At 39.8% G+C, this 21,310-nt stretch overlaps 1 protein-coding gene across 1 annotated transcript; it reads left to right on the top strand.

Annotated features, from left to right (window-relative positions):
* Positions 1-2,509: 2,509 nt before the first annotated feature.
* Positions 2,510-15,079, top strand: C1H1orf52 (chromosome 1 C1orf52 homolog). Its single transcript, XM_059061693.2, has 3 exons — positions 2,510-2,839; positions 3,473-3,671; positions 10,724-15,079. Exons 1-3 carry the CDS (start codon positions 2,564-2,566, stop codon positions 10,795-10,797), a joined length of 549 nt encoding a protein of 182 aa, XP_058917676.1. The 5' UTR covers positions 2,510-2,563; the 3' UTR covers positions 10,798-15,079.
* Positions 15,080-21,310: the final 6,231 nt, after the last annotated feature.

A 21,310-nucleotide genomic window follows, 5' to 3' on the forward strand; every position in this document is an offset into this window, starting at 1 on the left:
TTAATCCGAATAACAACTCTGCGAGGAAGGTTTTATTGTTACTTTTTTTTTAACAGACGAGAAACAATCTCAGGATAAAGTATATGGCTCAAAGTATGTGGCACAGCTCTTTAGAATTAAAATCTAGGGCTGTTTGACTCCAAGATCAGTGTTCTTTCTACAACTCCATGCTCTCTTATTAACATTTCCTAGACGGCAGAAAGGTAAGAATGGAGATTGTGTATTTTTTCACTCATAATTCAATATTTATTGATTACCTGTCATTTTAGGTGCTGGCAATACAGTGATAAACAAAACAGACAATGTCTATGTTCTCATAGAGAACTCACATTCTAGTTGGGGGAGATAGTTAGAAAATAAACAAGGAAACCCTGATAATTCTAGTTGCTGTGGATATAAAATAGGGCATGTATGAGCTAAACAGTAACTGGGACCAAAGTGTTTATAGCATTATGAGGGAACTCCTCTCAAAGCAGGCAACATTTGAGCTGAGACCTAAACCATAAGAAGGAAGGAGCCAGCTGTGTAAAGTTCTAGTAGGAAGTTTAGGCAAAAGTAACATTGAGTGCAAAAGTCCTGAGGCAAGAATGAGCTAGTGAGGACCACACAGGCCTGTATGGCTGGAACGTAAGTGTGAGGGATGACTAGGGAACTCAGGAGCCTGGATTGAGATGAGATTTCACAGATAGTGAGGATCATATATGGAAGGACTTACAGACCATTTTGAGAAGTTTGGATTTTCTTCTTTCTTTTTTGTATATTGAAATAAAAGAGCTGTATTAGGGACTAGTATATAACATTTGCATACATTTTCAGGGTATTATACTATATTCCAAAAAACTGTTAATGCTCAAGGGGCGTTGGGCCATACTGTATCAGCTTGACCTCTGGAGGGGCTAGAGGCTATGTCCACATGACCAATCCCCAGTAAAAACTCTGGACACTAAGTTCGGGTGAGCCTCCCCAGATGGCTCCATGCATGTTGTCACATGTCTTTGCCGCAGAAGTTAGTACTGTCTACACCTCCACTGGGAGAAGACAGCCGGAAGCCCTGCATGTGGAAGTCTCCAGCACTCTGCACCCTGCATATCTTCCCTTGGCTGATTTTAATCTGTATCCTTTAGCTACAATAAACCATAAACACGAGTAAAACAGCTTTCAGAGAGTTCTGTGACTGCTTCAAGCAAATTACCAAGCCTAAGGATGGTTTTGGAGGCTCCCAAACTTTGCGCTTTGGGACCATCATTTTCCTTTGTCAATGTAGGTACTTGGGTGGAAAATTTTGAGAAACAAATCTACACCCTCATAAATTATAATCCACAATACTTAGTGATCATCTACTCAATGACAGGCACTGAGCTAGGTACTAGGAACATAAAAATGAACAAAGCAAACTCCAACTCCTCCCCTGAAGGAGCTCACAGACATTGTGCTGTGGGACTGGGAAAGAGTGAATAAGATAGACATCTCTGCCTCCTGGAGGTGAGTGTATCAGTGTAAATGAACAGGCATCCTGTGAACGTTTACACTGATACCACCTTTACTGCTTTCACTTGGGTATAATTCCCTCTGAGTTCACGAGGAGGAGTCAAAGATTTCTAGTTTCCCTTGGTGGCTAGGCACATGGTTATGTCATTGTACTAAGAGAGGGAACACAAATGCAGAAGCGAGTTATATGTAAAGACAAGTTACTGATCTTTAAGTGGGTGTTTGAGACCCCAGCACGATGTTCATACATAAAGTTTAAGAGCCAAATGGAGGTTTGATCCAGAACTTGAGAGACTGGAGTTGGAGACCCAGATTTGGGAGTCACAAGCATTAAGGTAGTTAATGCCCTGGAAAGGGATGGTCTGACTTGCAACTTTGTAACACCCTCTACAGATTGTTAGTAAGTGTTGCTGAAAGCTGGTATAATATGTTGGGAAACACCAGCGTTTACGGGCCGTACAGAGCAAAGCAGGCATGGAAGGAGGCTGACAATAAGAATCCAGAGAGTTTGGAGGACCCCCAGAGTGGTGTGATGCAATACAAGAGAAGTTCCATCAAAGGAGGTTGTTCAGAGTGCGCTGGAATGCGGTCAAGCAGGAGAGGATTCACTTTGGGACTTGGTAAGTCCACTTACCCATAGAGGTCTTCCATGACGACTGAGGGGAAACACATTGAGAGTAATTTTATTTCGAGGAAGAGATGCAGCAGGATCAGGGAGAAATCCTGGTGTCTCTGGGCAAGGGCTTTAAGGTGGCGGTGAAAAAACAAAATTTTTAGCTTTTCTGTGCCTTTAATAAATTCTTACTGAATCTGAAAGTTTGGTTGGACCACTGCCTGAGGATCTGTCTCTTCTCAGGGGTCCTTAGAAAAGAGCATTAGAAACCTCTGATTGAGGACGTGCGCGGCCCCGCCTCCAGCCTCAGTCCTTCAGCCAGGCCGCAGGATCACGGCGCAGCCGCCAGAGGGTGCAGACTCCGGGTCCATCACCGAGACTTGGGGCGGGGCCAACGGCGGGGCGGGCCCTGGCACGGCTTCCGGTTTCCGGCGCAGCCATCGGTCGACAAGCGCAGCCGTCATGGCAGCGGAGGAGAAGGATCCCCTGAGCTATTTCGCGGCTTACGGGAGCAGCAGCTCAGGCTCCTCGGACGAGGAGGATAACAGCGAGCCGGAGGAGACAAGTCGTAAGGCCCCGGATCCGGCGAAGTCGGCGGGAGGCTGTGGGAACAAGGCGGAGAAGCGGCTGCCTGGACCCGACGAGCTGTTCCGGAGCGTGACTCGCCCGGCCTTTCTCTACAATCCGCTCAACAAACAGATAGACTGGGAGAGGCACGTCGTCAAGGCGCCAGAGGAGGTGAGGTCCCCGACCCCGTTTCCCGATCTAGGTCCCGGCCTCCGCCCCCTTCCTCCTGAGCCCCCTCCTGGGGACCAGCTGTCCGCCCCCCACACGCAGTCACCCCCTGCGGGATGCCGCACCACCCTCTCCCACCTCCAACCCTGGGGAGCCCGGGCCCCCTCCCCCAGCCTGGTGGGTGTCAGACCGGATCCGCAGCCCCGCCCCCTTGTGAGGAGACCCAAACCTCCGCTCTCGGTGCCCTGACCCCGCGCGGCGAGGACTAACGGTGGTGACTCCCCCGCCCCCCTGCTGCAGCTTCTCCCCGAGACCCCTTCCCTTTGATGCCGAAGTGCCTGCGGTGCTGCCTCCAAGACAGTGTCTGCTGCAGCCTCCTGAAGGGGTCAGCCTTGGCGTAGTATCTCTGAGACTGGATTCTTCTTTGGTAACTAAAAGTTAATAGCTTTATTCGTATAGGGAACCCTTTGGCTTTTCACTTAACAGTATTGTGATTTTGATGGAAAAATATGTCTTTAAACCTTTAAAAAAAAAGTCAGCCTGAACAATAAGCGAACGGCAGGGAGGTGCATGTGCCCATACCGATTATAGGAACCTCGGTTCGTCACAGTGTTTCTTAATGTGTTTGCTTAACAGCCTCCGAAGGAATTCAAAATATGGAAGTCAAACTATGTACCACCTCCGGAGACCTACTCTACTGAGAAGAAACCTCCCCCTCCAGAGCTGGATATGGCAATAAAATGGTCTAACATATATGAGGACAATGGTGATGATGCTCCACAGAATGCTAAGAAAGCTAGGCTTCTCCCAGAAGGGGAGGAGACAGTGGAATCAGGTAAGGAAAGTCAGACTCCAGTGGTAATGCCTTTTGGTCCCTGTGATGAGTTTTAAGAGAACGAGATGTTTAATGAATGAAACTTAAATCTAGTCAGTTAGCAAACTGATTGTGATGGTCTTTGAATGTCTTTTGCTGTGTGTGTGTGTGTGTGTGTGTGTGTGTGTGTGTGTGTGTGTTTAACATCTTTATTGGAGTATAATTGTTTTACAGTGGTTTGTTAGCTTCTGCTGTGTAACAAAGTGAATCAGCTATACATATACATATATCCCCATATCTCCTCCCTCTTGTGTCTCCCTCCCTCCTACCCTCCCTTTTAATGTGTTTTTGAGAAAGGTCATAAAATATTCAGGATTTAAAGTGAAATCTTTGATGTCTCAATCAGTAGTATATGTGATTTATGATGCTTATTATTTTTATTTATTTATTTATTTTTAATATTTGTTTTTATTATTATTCTGTGAAAGAAGTAAGGTAATCTGATAAATTGGGACTAAGTTAGGCTAGTAGGACAATCAAGGAAAAAATATCTGTAAGAGATGAGTGCCAAAGAATAGAATAGAGTCATTTATGGAAAATTTTGCTGGAAATAATATTTCCACAACATGGGAACAGCAAATACAAAGGCCCTGAGGCAAGATGAAGCTTAACTACAATCAAGGAACAAAAAGAAGCTATAAGGTTAGGACAGGAGATAACCACACAAATTTACACCAGCTGGTCCCTAACTTCAAGTCTACGTGGATATATTCTTGAGGTGAGTTAAACATATATATCATCCAAGAAACAAAAAAAAGTTGACTCCAAAATTACCCTGGAAATTCTGAGTGAGACTCTTTACAAAGGCACAACCATATTAAAGATCACAGCCATCGTTCTCCAAACTCCACTCTGGCCATCACTTGCAGGCATTTAACGGGGGTGGGGGGTTTTGGGGGTTTTTTTTAACCTCTTTATTGGAGTATAATTGCTTTACAATAGTATGTTAGCTTCTGCTTTACAACAAAGTGAATCAGTTATACATATACATATGTTCCCATATCTCTTCCCTCTTGCATCTCCCTCCCTCCCACCCCTCTAGGTGGTCACAAACCACCTAGCTGATATGATGCCTTATTATTAAAGCAGCATGAGTTATTTCATGAACTCTTTGTTGTGACTGCAGTTGTGAAGTGCTGATGGCTTCATTTTATATTAAAGCAATTGTGCTTTAGAGCCAAAATTAGTGTCACAAAATGAATTTGAGTATTACTACATAGTAATTAAAAATAGTAATAATATAATGACTTAGTTGTCTTGTCTCATAGTATCATAATTCCATCTCTGGCTTAGACTGTAAGTAATCACAGTAATCTCTGCTTCCATACTTTTACCCACTCACCCCCTTGCCTCACTTGCTTAAAACCCTTCACCAGCAGCAGAGTGAGCCCTCTTTGATAGGCCCTGCCTTTTTCTCCACCCTCATTTCAGATGGCCCCCTTGTAGAACTTTAAGATCTTAAAATTCAAAAGTGAATAGACCATGCTATTTTATGGTTCCATGCCTTTTAATATATGTTCCACCTTAGTCGGGAATGTTTTTCCCTCCCTCTTTGGCTGGTAAACTCATTCATCCTTTAAAATCCAACTCTAAGAAAAAAAGAGAGTTGGTAATATCTAAATCTCAAATATTACCTTCTTCAAGTTAATTATTTGCTCCTCTGTACCCTGTATGTGCTAATGCTATTGATGGCACTTACCACCTTTTATGAGATTTTTTGTTCATAAGTCTATCTGCTTTATGAAGATGAGTTCCTTAAACAGCAGGGTCCAGGTGTTATTTATGTTTGTAATACAGTTTGTAGTATTTTGTGAGTATTCAGTGGATTATTGGACTAAATATTTTTGACTATCATTTTTATGAAAGAGTGTGCTGTTTTTGTTAAACAAATTTCTGATCTTCCCATAATACAACTGCTACTTAGCTCATTTTACAACTGCAGAGAATTTTGTTTGTTTCAAGAGAAAGGGTAACAAACTGGTAGGAGTTCTACTCCAATTTTTGTTTTTTTGTTTGTGTTTTTCTAAGGAATAGGATATTTATTCAGATCTAAAGTATCTCTTCACAAAATTAATGCTTGTTAATTCCAAATGGGAAAAAAATAGTAACTTCATTTTGGAGTTACTTCATTGTGGAGAAGCCTGGCAGACACCATTTTAATCAAGCGATTAAAGTGAACAACATAAATAACAGGACAAATCAAAACTGAGTGTCACTTGAACACAACATCACGTTGGTGATATTCCTGCTGAACACAAACACACCCAAATTGAGCGATATTCCACAAAATAACTAGCTGAATCTTCAAAAGTATCAAGGTCATGAAAGTCAAAGAAAGATTGAGGAAACATTTTTGACTACTGGACACTAAAGAGATGTGACAATTAAATGCAATACACATTCTGAAGTGTATCCTTTTTTTGCTATCAAGGATATTACTCTTTAGTTTTGATTCTGCCTGGCTTTCCCATTTCTTTCACTGACTTCCCAGTGTGAATTAGAAGTCACTAGTGAAGGTACCTCTTCAGTAAATGACATCTTTTTGGACTTGCCAAATGAAGTGGACATTAAAAATACCTCATAGGGCTTCCCTGGTGGCGCGGTGGTTGAGAGTCCACCTGCCGATGCAGGGGACACGGGTTCATGCCTCGGTCTGGGAAGATCCCATATGCCGTGGAGCAGCTAGGCCCGTGAGCCATGGCCGCTGAGCCTGCATGTCCGGAGCCTGTGCTCCCCAACGGGAGAGGCCACAACAGTGAGAGACCCGCGTACCACAAAAAAAAACACCTCATATTTTATAGTATCTTTATATAATTAATAAACACTTTTGCATAAATTACATTTAATCCTTAAAACACCTTGTGAAACCAGATAGGGAAATGTCAAAATGAGAGCTATGTGATTTGTCCACAATGACAAAACTAGAAAATGCCGAGCTCTAAAATAGTACCTTCACACAAGTTTTCTAATTTGTTACTCTTAGCAGCCTAGTACAGAAGTGGTACATGATTCATTACTACTGTTTTGTAGACAAGAAGACAATCTCAGATTAAAGAATTGCCCAAATTCACACAGCTAGGAAGAGGCAGAATAGGAATTCAAATTCAGATCTTTAAATGGAAATGATGCCATATTAAACTGGGCTTTAGTCTCTTGATGTTTTGCAAGTGAGAGTGCTTGAGGAGCAGCTGTCCTGTGGGAAGAGTGGCAATAAGGCCCCTGTAGTTGATATTCAATCTAGAGTGTCATAGGCTGGTGCTCTCCTGTCTTTGTTCCTATGTGAAAAAGGCAAGGTTTATATACCAGGACAAGCAAGTAGAAAGAATTATCTTTTTTTCCAGCTTGCCTTTTAAGTTCAGATAGCAGGAAGTATGTGTGTGAGAGAATGCTGCTGTTCCCATAGGTAATTCTGACCTTTTGATCATATGATGGTCCTCCGTTAGAAAGTGGATGTTGGCAATATCAAAAAACAAAAGGACCCCAGTGCTCAGCCAGCTTAAAGCTGGATCATAAGATTAAAAGATAATACTGAAATCTTCAATTTTGACTTTAATGTTGGTTGTTGAATGTAACTGTCTTCTTCTTTTTGTAATGAATACCTTTCTTCTTAGAAGTGATTTTTGCCATTTCAAACTCCCATACTATGTTCACAGACCGATTTCCCAACATCTTTTTTCAACCTCTTTTTTTTTAATTCATAAAATATCTTGTATTAGAAGCTCCACATTCTTTTTTTTTTTCGATAGGAGATGGAGCATCTGCTCTCTCTTTTTTTTTAATTAATTAGTTTGTTTATTTTTGTCAGCGCTGGGTCTTCGTTGCTGTGCGCAGTCTTTCTCCAGTTACTGCAAGCGGGCTTCTCATTGCGGTGGCTTCTCTTGTTGCAGAGCATGGGCTCTAGGCGCACGAACTTCAGTAGTTGTGGCTCACGGTCTCTAGAGCGCAGGCTCAGTAGTTGTGGCGCACGGGCTTAGTTGCTCTGCGGCATGTGGGATCTTCCGGGACCAGGCCTGAACCCTTGTCCCCTGCTGTGGCAAGCGGATTCTTAACCACTGCGCCACCAGGGAAGTCACAGAAGCTCCACACTCTTAAATATAAATCTCATTTTTAGATTATCAAATTACTTTGTTTTTATTTTTCCTTCTCATTTTCTGTCCTTTGGCCTTTTTTGCCAGTTAACTCCTTCCAGATAAAAGAAGCTGGGAAAAATTCAAAACTCATCATAAATCCTTACTACTTATCAACACTTGTTTACTGGTTGTAAAATATAGATGATTATGGCTTAGATATTTATTGTAGCTTAATTAACATGTAATTAATCTTGAAGGTCTAACTAAAGTAGCTAATGCTTTTTTTTATGAATTTAGAAGCTTAGTTTCTATTAGTAATTTAAGCTTGTTTATCTCAAGTGACATGAATTCCATAATATAAAAATTGTTTCCTTACAAGTGCATCTGAAGTATATGGCACAGAGTAAGAAGCTCAGTAAAGCTGATGATCGAACATTTCAAGATCTTTTTTTTTTTAAGACAATGCCTTGTTAGATCACTAGATGGCATTAGCTCTTCTGTTAAGTGACTGGTAGGAAGTTATTTTTCCAACCTCAGTAGTTTGTGTTTTTGTTGTTATTCAGTAAATGAACTTGTAATAAGTGACAGATTAAAACAGAAGTGTCTCAGGATGGTCTTTTTAATATATGTTAACAGTGCATTTTCTAGTAGAGTTAGAAAGTAATTTCAATTTTTATATTACTACTGAAAATAATCTCAAAAGTCAATCATGATGATAATTAAGCACCAATTAAAAAACAAAGGCCTTGGCTTGTTTAAACTCTGCCTCATCAGTTGATTTGTAGAACAAGTATTTTTTTGTATACATGATAAACTAATGATTAAAACTTTGCTTTGAAAATTCCTGGGATGATTTGTTGATCTGAATTGTATTTTATCATACTGACTACAATCTGTAGTGCTCTATGAAATATATGAATAACATTACCATGCTGTGTTTGAAGATGCATTACCTGCTGTTGATACTAATTATTGTCCACATCAACAAAGGAAATATTCTGAGTATGGTAGTTAGCAGAAGGGAATTGAAGGCTTAAGGTTTTAAGTTTATTTTTACCATAATGAGTTCATGATCTGAAAAACAAAACAGATGAACAAACAAAACAAAACAGAAATAGACTCATTGATAACAGAGAACAAACTGGTGGTTGCCAAAGGGGAAGGAGTTGGGGGACAGGTGAAGTAGGTGAAGGGGTTTAAGAGGAACAAACTTCCACCTATACAATAAATAAGGCACAGGGATGTAATATACAGCATGGGGAATATAGTCAATAAGATTGTGATAACTCTGTGTGGTGACAGGTGGTAACAACTTATTGTGGTGATCATTCCATAATAAATAAAAATACTGAATCACTATGTTTATGCACCTGAAACTTAATATTGTGTGTCAATTATAATCCAATTAAAAAAAAGAATAGGACAGAGCTCCCCAGTCTCTATCAGAAGAATATCGAGAAATCACATCTAAGAAATGACTGTAAAATCCTTTTGTAATGTGAAGTGTTAAGTAATAACAATAAAATTGGCATTGTTTGTTTTTTTGACTGTTAATAAAAGGGAAGTTGAAATGAGAAAACAAAGTTTATGTTCTGATATCAATGGCTTCCCAAATTTTTTAATATGAAGTCCCCTTTCAACATCAAAATATTTTATAGGCCACCACATGGTAGTTATTGAACTTTGAGTATCTGTTGATTGAGAAAATAAAGTACAATTAATTCAGTAATGTGCTTAAAATAAATTTGTATTTTATAAATCATAACATCTACATTTTATTCCACCTACATGGAGTTCTTAAAATAATTCCATGCGTTTGTTCAGAGAAATAGGGATTAGCAGCTGCTCTGTGCTACCCTGTGTTTTGTTGAAACATGCAGTAGGATTGTTTTAATTGAATAAAAGGGCCCACTGTTTCAGGTTTTACAATATTTTTATTTATTAATTGGAAATTTTCTGTGAATACAGATACTAATATTTTAGAAAAGTATAAAGGACATGGTTTTAATTTGAGGTTCTTCTCCCCTCCCCCCCAAATTCTCCATAATATGAAGGGGGGAAGAAGTCTGTTTTTCTCTTGCCATTGGAATATTCTGACCATCCTAGGAATGGGGGAGAAAGTAGAACTACCTACATAGGACAAAATTAAAAATACAGTTTCAGTGAAACATCCACTTGTGAGAGCCTTTTTAACTTCAAAATGCACGTGTGGGGCTGGGGGTGAGGGGATGAGATGGGGGGAGGTGTTTGTGGGGGAGGGAAAGCAGATTGGAGGGGAAAGACTAGCTGATAGACACATAATGTCATAGTTAAATGACATCTTTTTTTGTAAAAAAAAAAAAAACGGAATGTGTTCCATTCTTAATGTGTAGATTATATATATATTTTTAATTATTATTATTATTATTTTTTTTTTTGCTGTACGCGGGCCTCTCACTGTTGTGGCCTCTCCCGTTGCGTAGCACAGGCTCCAGACGGGCAGGCTCAGCTGCCATGGCTCACGGGCCCAGCCGCTCCGCGGCACGTGGGATCTTCCCGGACCGGGGCACGAACCCATGTCCCCTGCATCGTCAGGCGGACTCTCAACCACTGCGCCACCAGGGAAACCCTAGATTATATATTTAAATATCTACCATGTATATGCTGTAGAATATTTGAGAATAGCTTTATCAGAACAAATTTTGATTTTCTCATTTTAAGTTACCTTAATATAGCACTAAAGGATCACTGTAGATTTTGTATAACACTACAGTTGAAAAAATTCCTTATTTTTACTTGCAGTTTAAAATCAGAGTTCTGAAAGTTATTTTTGTGTTTTTTATTGGAAAACTTTGAAAGAAACATTAGTTGAGGATAATGATTTTGGTATAGAGTCAATGAAATTTTAATGCTTAACATTTTTTTTTAAATTACTGATTGAAACTCTTCCTTTCCTATTTAAAGATGATGAAAAAGAAGAGCATACTTCTAAAAAGCGCAAAATAGAACTGGGAGAACCAACAAAGAAGAAAAAATAGAAAACAAATGACGAGAATTTTTGGACTGTGAAACTTTGTTGAAATGAGGTTTTTTGGCAGATTAAATTGATATTGTAAATTATTATGAAACAACATCTCCATGAAAGTATGTGTTAATTAAATAATGAGTATTGGTGTGGGAACCTTCCACTGTAGAATTCATTTTTTATTTAAAACTTATATGTATTTAAAACTCAAGTGGTGACTTGTGATTGTGAAATTGACAACACTTGGAAGCATTCTTGCTACCACAGAATTGGTGACATGCTTTGAGTTTCATCCCATGTTGACATGCCAATGTTCTATGAACCTTTTATAAAGGAGTATATTTTTAAAGTAAATATATTGTACTGTGAACTTGTAGGGTGCTTTTCAGCAGTGTTTGTACAGTGTAAATAGATCATGGAAATAAAATTACCAATATTACTATTACTGCATAACATTAACATTTGAATATTTGTGACAAGTATCCTCTTTGCCATGTGACATTCTGATAGTGGTATTACCATTTAGGGAGTGCCTCCTGTGTTCCAAGTGCTTTGTGCATATATTATCTCTGATACTCAGCCTAATAAAGCAGGTATTAATAGCCTCATTTTATAAGAGATTAATTTATCCACGGTTACACAGCTAGTGAGCAATGAATTTGAGATTTAACTCAGGACACTTGAACTCCAAAAATATCACACTAAACCACCTATCTGCCAATCAGAATTTAGTCATCTTTGCTCAGGAGGAAACTCCTCTGCCCTCCTTATTTCTGTAATGAGCCATACGGCCTGAAGACCATTAAAAACATTACTGAAAAAAAAAGTCATATTTTAGGAACTGTAGTTGCCATCTCTTCCAGGTACTCTTCCGTGGTAATCAGTAGAGATCTTCTCCCTTGATTATATTACTGCACTTGTCATACATACCTTATATTATGATCATTGATTTCCCTGTTAAATAGTAAGCTTGCCAAAGATAAGGATCTTCTACAAAGAGTTGCTAGATGTAGCAAATGAAATTATGGGATATCCAGTTAAATTTGAATTTTAGATAGACAACAAATGATGTTTTAGTATATGCAATATTTGAAAAATACTTACAGTAAAAATTTATTTATCTGAAATTCAGATTTAACTGAGCATCTTATATTTTGTCTGGCAACCCTACACCTATGTGTTTTCTCTGTCCAGCTCCTGTTTTAATGCTTTGCATATAGTAATAAAATCAACAAGGGGTATTTAGGAAGATTGTAATCTTAGATTTGACTTCTGCAGTCCAAAATGCAGTGAAGTTATTTGTAACATTTTGAAAGATAAAAAAGAGAGGTTAGGGGCTTCCCTGGTGGCGCAGCGGTTGAGAATCCGCCTGCCAACGCAGGGGACATGGGTTCGAGCCCTGGTCTGGGAAGATCCCACATGCCATGGAGCAACTGGGCCCATGAGCCACAATTACTGAGCCTGCGCGTCTGGAGCCTGTGCTCTGCAACAAGAGAGGCCACGATAGTGAGAGGCCCACGCACAGCGATGAAGAGTGGCCCCCGCTTGCCACAACTAGAGAAAGCCCTCGCACAGAAACAAAGACCCAACACAGCCATAAATAAATAAATTTTTTTTTTTTTTAAAAAAGAGGTTATATACTGCGTCAGTCTTTCCATGATTCTTACATGACTTTAAGAGACGAGTTAATTACAGGACATTATTCAGTTTTTAAAAACCCCCAGTCTGATTGTTTTCCCCATACTGGAAACCAACATTTGAAAAACTATAAAATTTGGTGAGAGCATGGATCAAGTAGATTAAAATTTGTAAAAGTCATTAAACGTGTCCCAGTCATAGTGTTTTGTGGATTGAGGAAGGGACATGAGTATGATGGCTTCCACTATATCTTAAACTTAGAAATCCAGTTCTACAGCTGTTTATCCTCTAGGTTGACAAGTATCTGAATCTAATGAAGTAATTGATAAATCAAGAAACTTTTTATTTAAGGTTGAAATCGTTGTACATGAATAATTGAGAGGGCAGTGATATCATGTACTAGGGAGTGGCATCAACTGGTAAAGCATGAGTCCAGTGTGACAAACAAATGGAAATATGAGGTTGTGATTCCCAAATCTGGAAAAATCTGTACTCTGGTTGAATGTATTGGTGGAACAGATACCTCGGAAGTTACTGAAATATTACAAGATTTTAAAAACTAGCATGAAAATGAACCTCATACAAGAAAAAAAAAAAAACCAGCAAGCCACTGTCTGAAAATCTTGTTAACCTCTTTTTACCACTCATTGTTTCAACTCCTATTTTGTATCAATCAGTTTGTGACAGACAGAAGATCACTAGATCAGTCTCTAGTGGTGCTTTGAGCCTCTTTTCTAGAAGGTAGCAGAACTGGGGAGGGGAGAAACAAAATACCACTTTTCCTTGGAGGGGGTAAATATTCTGATATTTTAAACAGGAAAGGTAGTTGCTACACTTGTGAGATTATTAAGCAACTGCTGGAAGATGTGCACCTATGTGAGTACAGGTCAAGCCAGTTTTAATTTAGGAGTGGGAGAGAGAATTTAGAAAGGAGGCTAAATATTTTGGGGCAGTCTGACTCACCCATTTGTATCTCTGGTTTCTTTTCAAAGTATGGCCAAGTAACAGAAGGGGAAATGAACTTGCTTATGGATTGCTTCACCTGCAGAAATATCCCTGGTTGGAAAATGGACTTTCATGTCACTCTACATCTATCACCACATTAGAAAATGGATATTTTTTTTCCCCCTTCAGAGATGTCCTGAGAACATGTCTAAGTGTCCATGTGGGTACTGTAGATAAGGTGCTGTTTGGTTCAGGTAGTGAAAACCCAGTGGAGAAGGATTTTCTAAAAATCCGTGAAGATTAGGAAAATCCTCTATCCAAGTTGCTTCCTTTTTAGAGAATCAAGTCACTGGATATTTCTGATTGTTTCCTCATCTTTAAGATAAGGAAGTTAGGTCGCATCAGGCATGAAGGACTTCTTTTGCACAAAGACAAAATTTGAGAAAAGAACTAAGCATTCGTGGGCCTTATTTTAAAATTCAAAATATAAATAACTTTATAGAGTTTTATGGAAAACTGGAATCAAAGAACATTACTGAGAAAATTTACCCTGCTTTGTAGCCATTAAGATACTAATAGTACTTGGACTTGCTTCTAATTTGAACCCTTAATGCTGTGTAGTGCTTTTGAATTCATGGAGTTCAATCATATAGTAGTATTTTATTTGCCAACAACCTAATGGGGTAGGTTTTATCATTTCCAAATTAGACAATGGAAAATAGGCCCAGCAAGATGAAGCAATACACGGATACACCAAGAGTTAGCTTCAGAGCTCAAGCTAGAATCTGAATCCTGTTCCATGCAAAATTTATGGAGAACCTGTTGGGTGCAAGACATTATGATAAGAACGAAGGACTCATCTTCATTTTGGCAAAATCACATTGGCGGCCATGAGGAGGATGGATATGTAGGTTACTAGTCAGAAAGACTGGTTGCTGTAGTCTAAATAGAGTGATAAGTGTCTGAGTGAACTAAGGCATTGAAGAAGAGACACTGATTTGAGAAACGGCTAGTGCTTAGTTGGATATAATGGCTGAGAGTGAGGTTTCCTTTTATTGCAAACTATGTACTTTTAATTAAAATATGAATGTAGCAATGCAGGTTTGGACACGACCTACATGTAAAACATTGCCATACAATTCAGTTAGAAACAAAGCCCCACTGGGGATATTTGAAAAATGTAATTATTTTTATAGGTATCTGAGTGAACCCAGCAACTTTGATAAGTTAAAAACGGTGACATTTAAATCCACACTGGGCTTTAAAATGTATCATTGGTGGTATTTTGGATTTTAGAGTTTCATATCTGTAGTGAACTGCTTTCACACCTCCATTATCAGTTAGTGCAGAAGTTCAGACATTCCAACAAAAAGGCGTTATGCTGCCAGCAAATGTTTTGAACTTTGCATAATATTCTGAAGTTTTCTCTCTTCATCTCCCTCCACACAGTTTTCCTAATTTGAGGTATCGCATTTGCATCTTAATGCAAAAAGAGAGAGAGAGATACCAAGGAGCATTTGTATGTACAGTCCAAAGAGGAGGGATTTTGCCTGTTTTGTTCATTGCCTAGAACAGTGCCAGCACATAGCAGCACTCGATATAACTGCGAAGTGTTGATGGTAAGGAGAATTCCTCACCCGGGCTTATGGGTGATCCTCTTGAGGCTTGTGTTTTCAGTTGTATGGGCCAATAAATCTTGAGAATTTAAACCAGTTTAAGTTTTGTGTCATTTTCTGTCAAAAACATCCTAATTGATGTGAAACTTTTTTCCCCTTTGGTTTCTTCCAGGGTCCCATGTTCTCCTGGTTCTCTTTATTTCTTCTCTCTGGCCCCCTCTCTTCCAACTGCCCTCAGATGCCAGTGTACCCTACCTTGTTCTCTTCTCTACACCGTTTCTTGACAGTATCAGCCAAGTTCATGGCTACCACAATCGGTAACCCTGATGGTTCCCTGCACTGTATGCTTACCAGAATGCTCTTGTAAAGCCCTAAATTTATGCATCCAATTGTATATTTCTGCTTGTGTCTCAAAGTCCCCTCACATACTGTATGTCCAAAACCAAACACATCGAGTCAAAACCCACACCACGTCCTATAATTTGTGTCTGGTTAATGGCATCACAGTCAACCCAGAAACCTGCCTTCTGCCTTACTTCCTTCCCATCATGTGGGTTTGGTCAGTAAATCCTGAGGCTTCTCTCCCCTCATTCTGACACACTTCTTAATCCAGCTCTAATGAATTATTTACAGTTCCCCAGATACACCATTTAGTTTAATCATTCTGTGCCTTCACTTACTTGTACCATCTGCTTGGCCTGGCCCTTCTCCATCTGTTTAGTGAACCTCCCTTTTTCCTTCCAAGAAGCAGTTCAAGTATTCCCTCCTTTATTCACCTTGTTCTATTTATCTCTGTATCTGCACCTGAAAGTTGGTTTTCCCTATGCTCAGTACTAAACAAATAGCCAACATTTATTGAGTACTTACTATGTGCCAGGCATTGTTCTCGGAGCTTTCAATGTATTAACTCATTTAATTTGATGAGGTAGGTGCTAGCCCTACTTTTCAGGGGAGAAAACACGTACAGAAAGGTTAAGTGATTTGCTCAAGGTGGGAGAGCTGGGAAAGGCAGGCCGTCTGGCTCCAGGTTCCTTCCTCACTGCCCTGGAGTCAATAGATTGGTGTGTATTTGACTCAAGGACTCTTCTTAGCCCTAGAAGGCACTCAGAATACAAATACTTGGAGAATTCATGAATACAAAACCAGTTCACTAACTGGAGGCCCAGCATTTGTTTAATACACCAGAAACATCTTTCAGATGGATCAGATTAATGTAAAAGGAAAGTCAGTGCATAAATGTTTCAGGAAGACTGATGCCTATTTCAGTGATTTGGTAGCTTATTTATCACATAGTTGCAGTGGTTTGGTTTTTTTTTTTTTTTTTTTTTTGGGGGGGGTACGCGGGCCTCTCACTGTTGTGGCCTCTCCCGTTGCGAAGCACAGGCTCCAGACGCTCAGGCTCAGTGGCCATGGCTCACGGGCCCAGCCGCTGTGCGGCATTTGGGATCTTCCCGGACTGGGGCACGGACCCGTGTCCCCTGCATCGGCAGGCGGATTCTCAACCACTGCGCCACCAGGGAAGCACTGCTTGTTTGTTTTTGAGGTACGCGGGCCTCTCACTGCTGTGGTCCCTCCCATTGCGGAAGCACAGGCTCCGGACGCGCAGGCTCAGACGCCATGGCTCAAGGGCCCCAGCTGCTCCGCGGCATGTGGGATCTTCCCGGACCGGGGCACGAACCTGTGTCCCCTGCATCGGCAGGCGGACTTTCAACCACTGCGCCACCAAGGAAGCCCAGTTGGAGTGTTTTTAATTGAAAGCCTTAAAATAAAATAATAGGGCTGAGAATATACACCTCTCCCTTCAAAAATATATTTTAGCTTTTCACTTGTTTTTCAAAGTCCACTTTTTTTTTAGCAAAGCAAGATAGCTTTAAGCCACAAATTGTGCCTCAAATTTCATTGTTTTCTCTAACATTTCAAATTATGGCGTGCGTTTAGAGTCATAGCACCAGGGCATGGGAAGGCCTCCAGAGGTCCTCTGGTACAGCCTTCCCAGAACATAGGAATGTCTCCTCTGTGATCTTTCCTCTCTTTTCTAGGCTCACAGGCAAGCCCACGAAATGAGAGGTTTACAGGCTGGATTTGAAAAGTCATTTCCTGTACGTCTGTAATATTTTGGTACCCGGGGTCTGGAACTCCCTCCTCCTGTTCCTTTCCCTGTGTTTACCATTTTCTGAAAAAGGAGAAGAAACAGAGGATTTGGTACATATCATTGAAGTAAAAGTGCAGCTCTATTCCTGGCATAATTACCTGTCTCCATTTCTAAATGGGACCAAAATTCTAGCAAACTTCCCCAGCTGACTGTGGAGTTTAAATTTAGAATTCCTGAGAAAAACTGCAATGAAATAACAAAATCACTTCCAACTAAGGAAGTGACTTGTCTGCCAGCAAAGCTATAAGCAAGCCAACTCAGAAATAACTCCCACACCAGGGGGATTTTTTAAGACCCTGGTGCATGTTCTGCCTTCAGGCCTTCGCCTCCAGTCCTCTCCTTAACTACAAAAAGGGGCCTAAAAGACGTAGCATAGCGGTAAAATTTCTTCCGTAACATCTGGAATCCATATGTCAAATCCATAAGGCATAAACTCTTCATTGTTTTTCTTTTAATTTAGGCTTAATTACTTGAGCTCCAAATCCCCCTGCCCCGCGCCTCCTTCCATACCAAACTAATTAGAGCAATTATCTGAGCCATCCAGGGCTACAGATCTGTTAAAGCCTGTTATTGAGGTTAACAAATGAGAGGGTTAATTTCTCTAGACTGCTCCATAGTTGTCAAAGAAAGATAATAAGCCCTTACATTTGTAGGGTGCTTTTGCGTTTTCAAGGTCTTTTTTCTGTACACCAAGCTACCACCCAGGAGAAGGGTTTACTTTGGGGGTTCCAGACTGTCCGGAACCCTTGAGGTAAGTGACTTAATTCTGAACTGAAGCACTTGGAATTCACTGCTACAACATGAAAGAGGCTCCCCAGGCCTTGCTGCTTCGACTGTAAAAAAAAAAAAAAAAAAAAGATTTTGATGCTTTTTTAAAGAAATAGGATTGCCGGGTAGTACCTCTGACACCAACTTGGAGATGTTGACTTCAAACCTTAGACAGTAAGTGGCTTTTTTTTAGATAATTTGACCAGGGCCCTGAGTATTTTTAACTTATTTAGAAGTTGCTGAATTCATCTGGTTGCTTTGGCTAATTATGAGCTGCTTAGGTTTTTCTATTCTTTTTCCACTTTTGTTTCCACTGTAACAGTAGCAAGGCTATCCTATATCAGTCTTGCTAGGTAGCTAAACTAAAGTTCCTAATTTAATCTTTTGCCCTGAAGGTTTTTTTTAGATCACCCAGCCTAGTATTAATTTTTTTCTCTTTTAAGCCCAGGAGAATTAGTTGAAGGAGGATTAGATTTTCTTAGCATTTACCATGATTTCAACTAATTTTACCAACAGGGATTTGTGAAAATGTGATAAACAATGATGGAGAACAGATTTTATTTTTAGTGTTCTAAGAGAAATTACAACTTTATTGCACTAAATTTTGAGAATGTGTTGTCTGTACAAGAGTTTAAATTGGAGAATAGATTTTCAATTGCCTCACATAAGTGCCAAAAGTAAGGAAAAAAAGTCCATATGTTTCATAAGCACAGAAAACAAAAACTTTTAAGCTTTTTTTTACTACAAATATATTTAGTCTTTTCAAGGACAGGAAAAATGTTTACACCAAAAATACAATAACAATTCATTATATTTATCACATTGTTTTAATTCATTCTCATAACATTAATGTTAGACATAAATTCTATATAATAGTAATGTTCATTTAAAATTTTTCTGATTATGAAAATAATACATGCTTATTGTAGAAGTTCTGGAAAAAACAAAAATAAAAGAAATCATTTTAGTAGTGAAATCCACTGTTAACATTTTGATATACAGTATTTTCTTAGAGTTTTTTCCTATGCATATGTGTACATATTCTACACAATATAGATATTTCATATTTTACTTAACATTAAGCATTATCAATTCCATTAAGAATTCCTCAAAAAACTAATTTTTATTTTTTAATTTTTTTTCTAATTTTTATTTTATTTATCTTTATTTATTGTTATTATAACAATATGTCCATATTTTTCAGCACTATAAATAACGCTAAGATGAACATCTTTGTAATAAAGTATTTGGTTGTAGTATTTGACTGTAGAACTACTTTTGTAAGAACTCAAGATGGAGTCATATGTAAAGTTATCCAGTTTGCTTGACTTAATGTTCCTAACCTCTTTTTATTCTGTTATCATTATTGCTTTATTTTTTTCATTGTTGTTGTTTTTAAAATTTACTGAGGTATAGTTGATTTACAATGTTGTGTTAATTTCTGCTGTATAGCAAAGTGACTCAGTTATACATATATATACACATTCTTTTTCATATTCTTTTCCATTATGATTTATCACAGGGTATTGAATACAATTCCCTATGCTATACAGTAGGACCTTGTTGTTTACCATTTTATATACAATAGTTTGCATCTGCTAATCCCAAACTCCCAATCCCTCCCTCCCCCACTGTGCTCCTAAACTCTTGAGACCACATTTAAACAAGTGTTTTCAAAATTTTTGTACCCCTCCTTGAAAGTCCTAGATGTTAAGTCCCTTGCCAGAAGCCAGCTTTTTTTTTTTTTTTTTTCTTTGTGGTACGAGGGCCTCTCACTGTTGTGGCCTCTCCCTTTGCGGAGCACAGGCTCCGGACGCGCAGGCTCAGCGGCCATGACTCACGGGCCCAGCCGCTCCGTGGCATGTGGGATCTTCCCGGACCAGGGCACGAACCCGTGTCCCCTGCATCGGCAGGCGGAATATCAATCACTGAGCCACCAGGGAAGCCTGAAGCCAGCTTTTTATAATAGCAATTTGGCATTTCTAATACATCCTCTTTTTAGGTGCTCTGAAAAACCATGTTTTCTTTTAGAATGCTCCAAAAACCTATTCAGATTTTAAAAAGCTACTTACCAGTGCTCAAACTGAGAACCTGGTTATTTTGCCTTCAGCAAAAGGAATTGGTGGCCACACAAATTAAAACAAATTTGGGGGACTTTCCTGGTGGCGCAGTGGTTAAGAGTCCGCCTGCCAATGCAGAGAACAAGGGTTCGAGCCCTGGTCCGGGAAGATCCCACATGCCGCGGAGCAACTAAGCCCGTGCGCCGCAACTACTGAGCCTGCACTCTAGAGCCGGTGAGCCACAACCACTGAAGCCCGCGCGCCTAGAGCCCGTGCTCTGCAACAAGAGAAGCCACCGCAATGAGAAGCCCGCGTACCGCAACGAAGAGTAGCCCCCGCTCGCCGCAACCAGAGAAAGCCCGCATACAGCAACAAAGACCCAATGCAGCCAAAAATAAATAAAAAATAAAATTTTTTAAAAATCATCACTAAAAAAAAATAGTTGGAAATGAAAAGAGGACTAAGGGAAAAATATAAAGCAGACTCAGCTTTTCTCCCCCGCTTCTGCATTATTGACAATATTAATGCAATTAACAGAGAAAAACCTTGGCTGGAGCCAGAAGCTACTGAAGAAATACCCTCTGGTTTCAGGCCGGCCAGGCTTCTCGGATTCCCCACAGCAGCTGGCCTGCCCCACTGCAGGAGGCACCCGGAGCCAACCAACTAAGGGAGAGTGCCAGGGAGCATCTCCCCAAAAAAAGGGCAGAAAGAAAATGCCTCCTTATCGTGACTTGTGGAATTGGGGAAATTCCACAATGGGAGCTCCCAGTAAAGCTTTACCAGAGGGTTAAACAGCAGACTCCCAAGAGAGGAGCTCCCTGGGAGAAGTAACCTTATCCTGCCTCTCATCTTGTCACTTAATCACACTTACATTGTTACCTCACTGCTGGCATATCTTATCTTCCTAACTGGATTAGGGGCTGCTGCAAAGCCATCAGGGCCTTACATTTCTTGTGGGGCAAATTCAAAGATCCGGCACAAAGCAGTAAATTTAGAAATTGTTCAATGAGTAATTGAATAAAAGAAACTCTTAGCATCTCAGAGCAAATGAGTTTTCAGGGCTTTTCCTGCCAGGCTATTTTCGATGGGGGACTGAGCAAAGCAGCCAAGGGAAAACAGGACTAGTACAGAGCAGTTTACCAAGGTCCTTATTTCCCTGGGCTGGCCCTGAGGGAAGCTCACCAAGTCCACATTCTGATTCCTGTATCTCAGTTAATCCAAGTATTAACAATCTTCAAGTAACTGAGATCCTCACCCCCACTTCCTCAATTTCTAGAAAAAAAAAAAAAGTAAGAAAACAACAGAAATTTTTTATTTTATAAAACAACTAAAACCACTTTTCAGAGT

Source organism: Kogia breviceps, chromosome 1, assembly GCF_026419965.1.
Source record: "Kogia breviceps isolate mKogBre1 chromosome 1, mKogBre1 haplotype 1, whole genome shotgun sequence".
Lineage (NCBI taxonomy): Eukaryota > Metazoa > Chordata > Mammalia > Artiodactyla > Physeteridae > Kogia > Kogia breviceps.

Bases quoted from the DNA above. Each gene is read 5' to 3' on its own strand.
- C1H1orf52 (XM_059061693.2), top strand. From the start codon at position 2,564: ATGGCAGCGGAGGAGAAGGATCCCCTGAGCTATTTCGCGGCTTACGGG. The intron at 2,840-3,472 runs GTGAGGTCCCCG...TTTGCTTAACAG, and splicing joins TCGTCAAGGCGCCAGAGGAG to CCTCCGAAGGAATTCAAAAT. The intron at 3,672-10,723 runs GTAAGGAAAGTC...TCCTATTTAAAG, and splicing joins GGAGGAGACAGTGGAATCAG to ATGATGAAAAAGAAGAGCAT.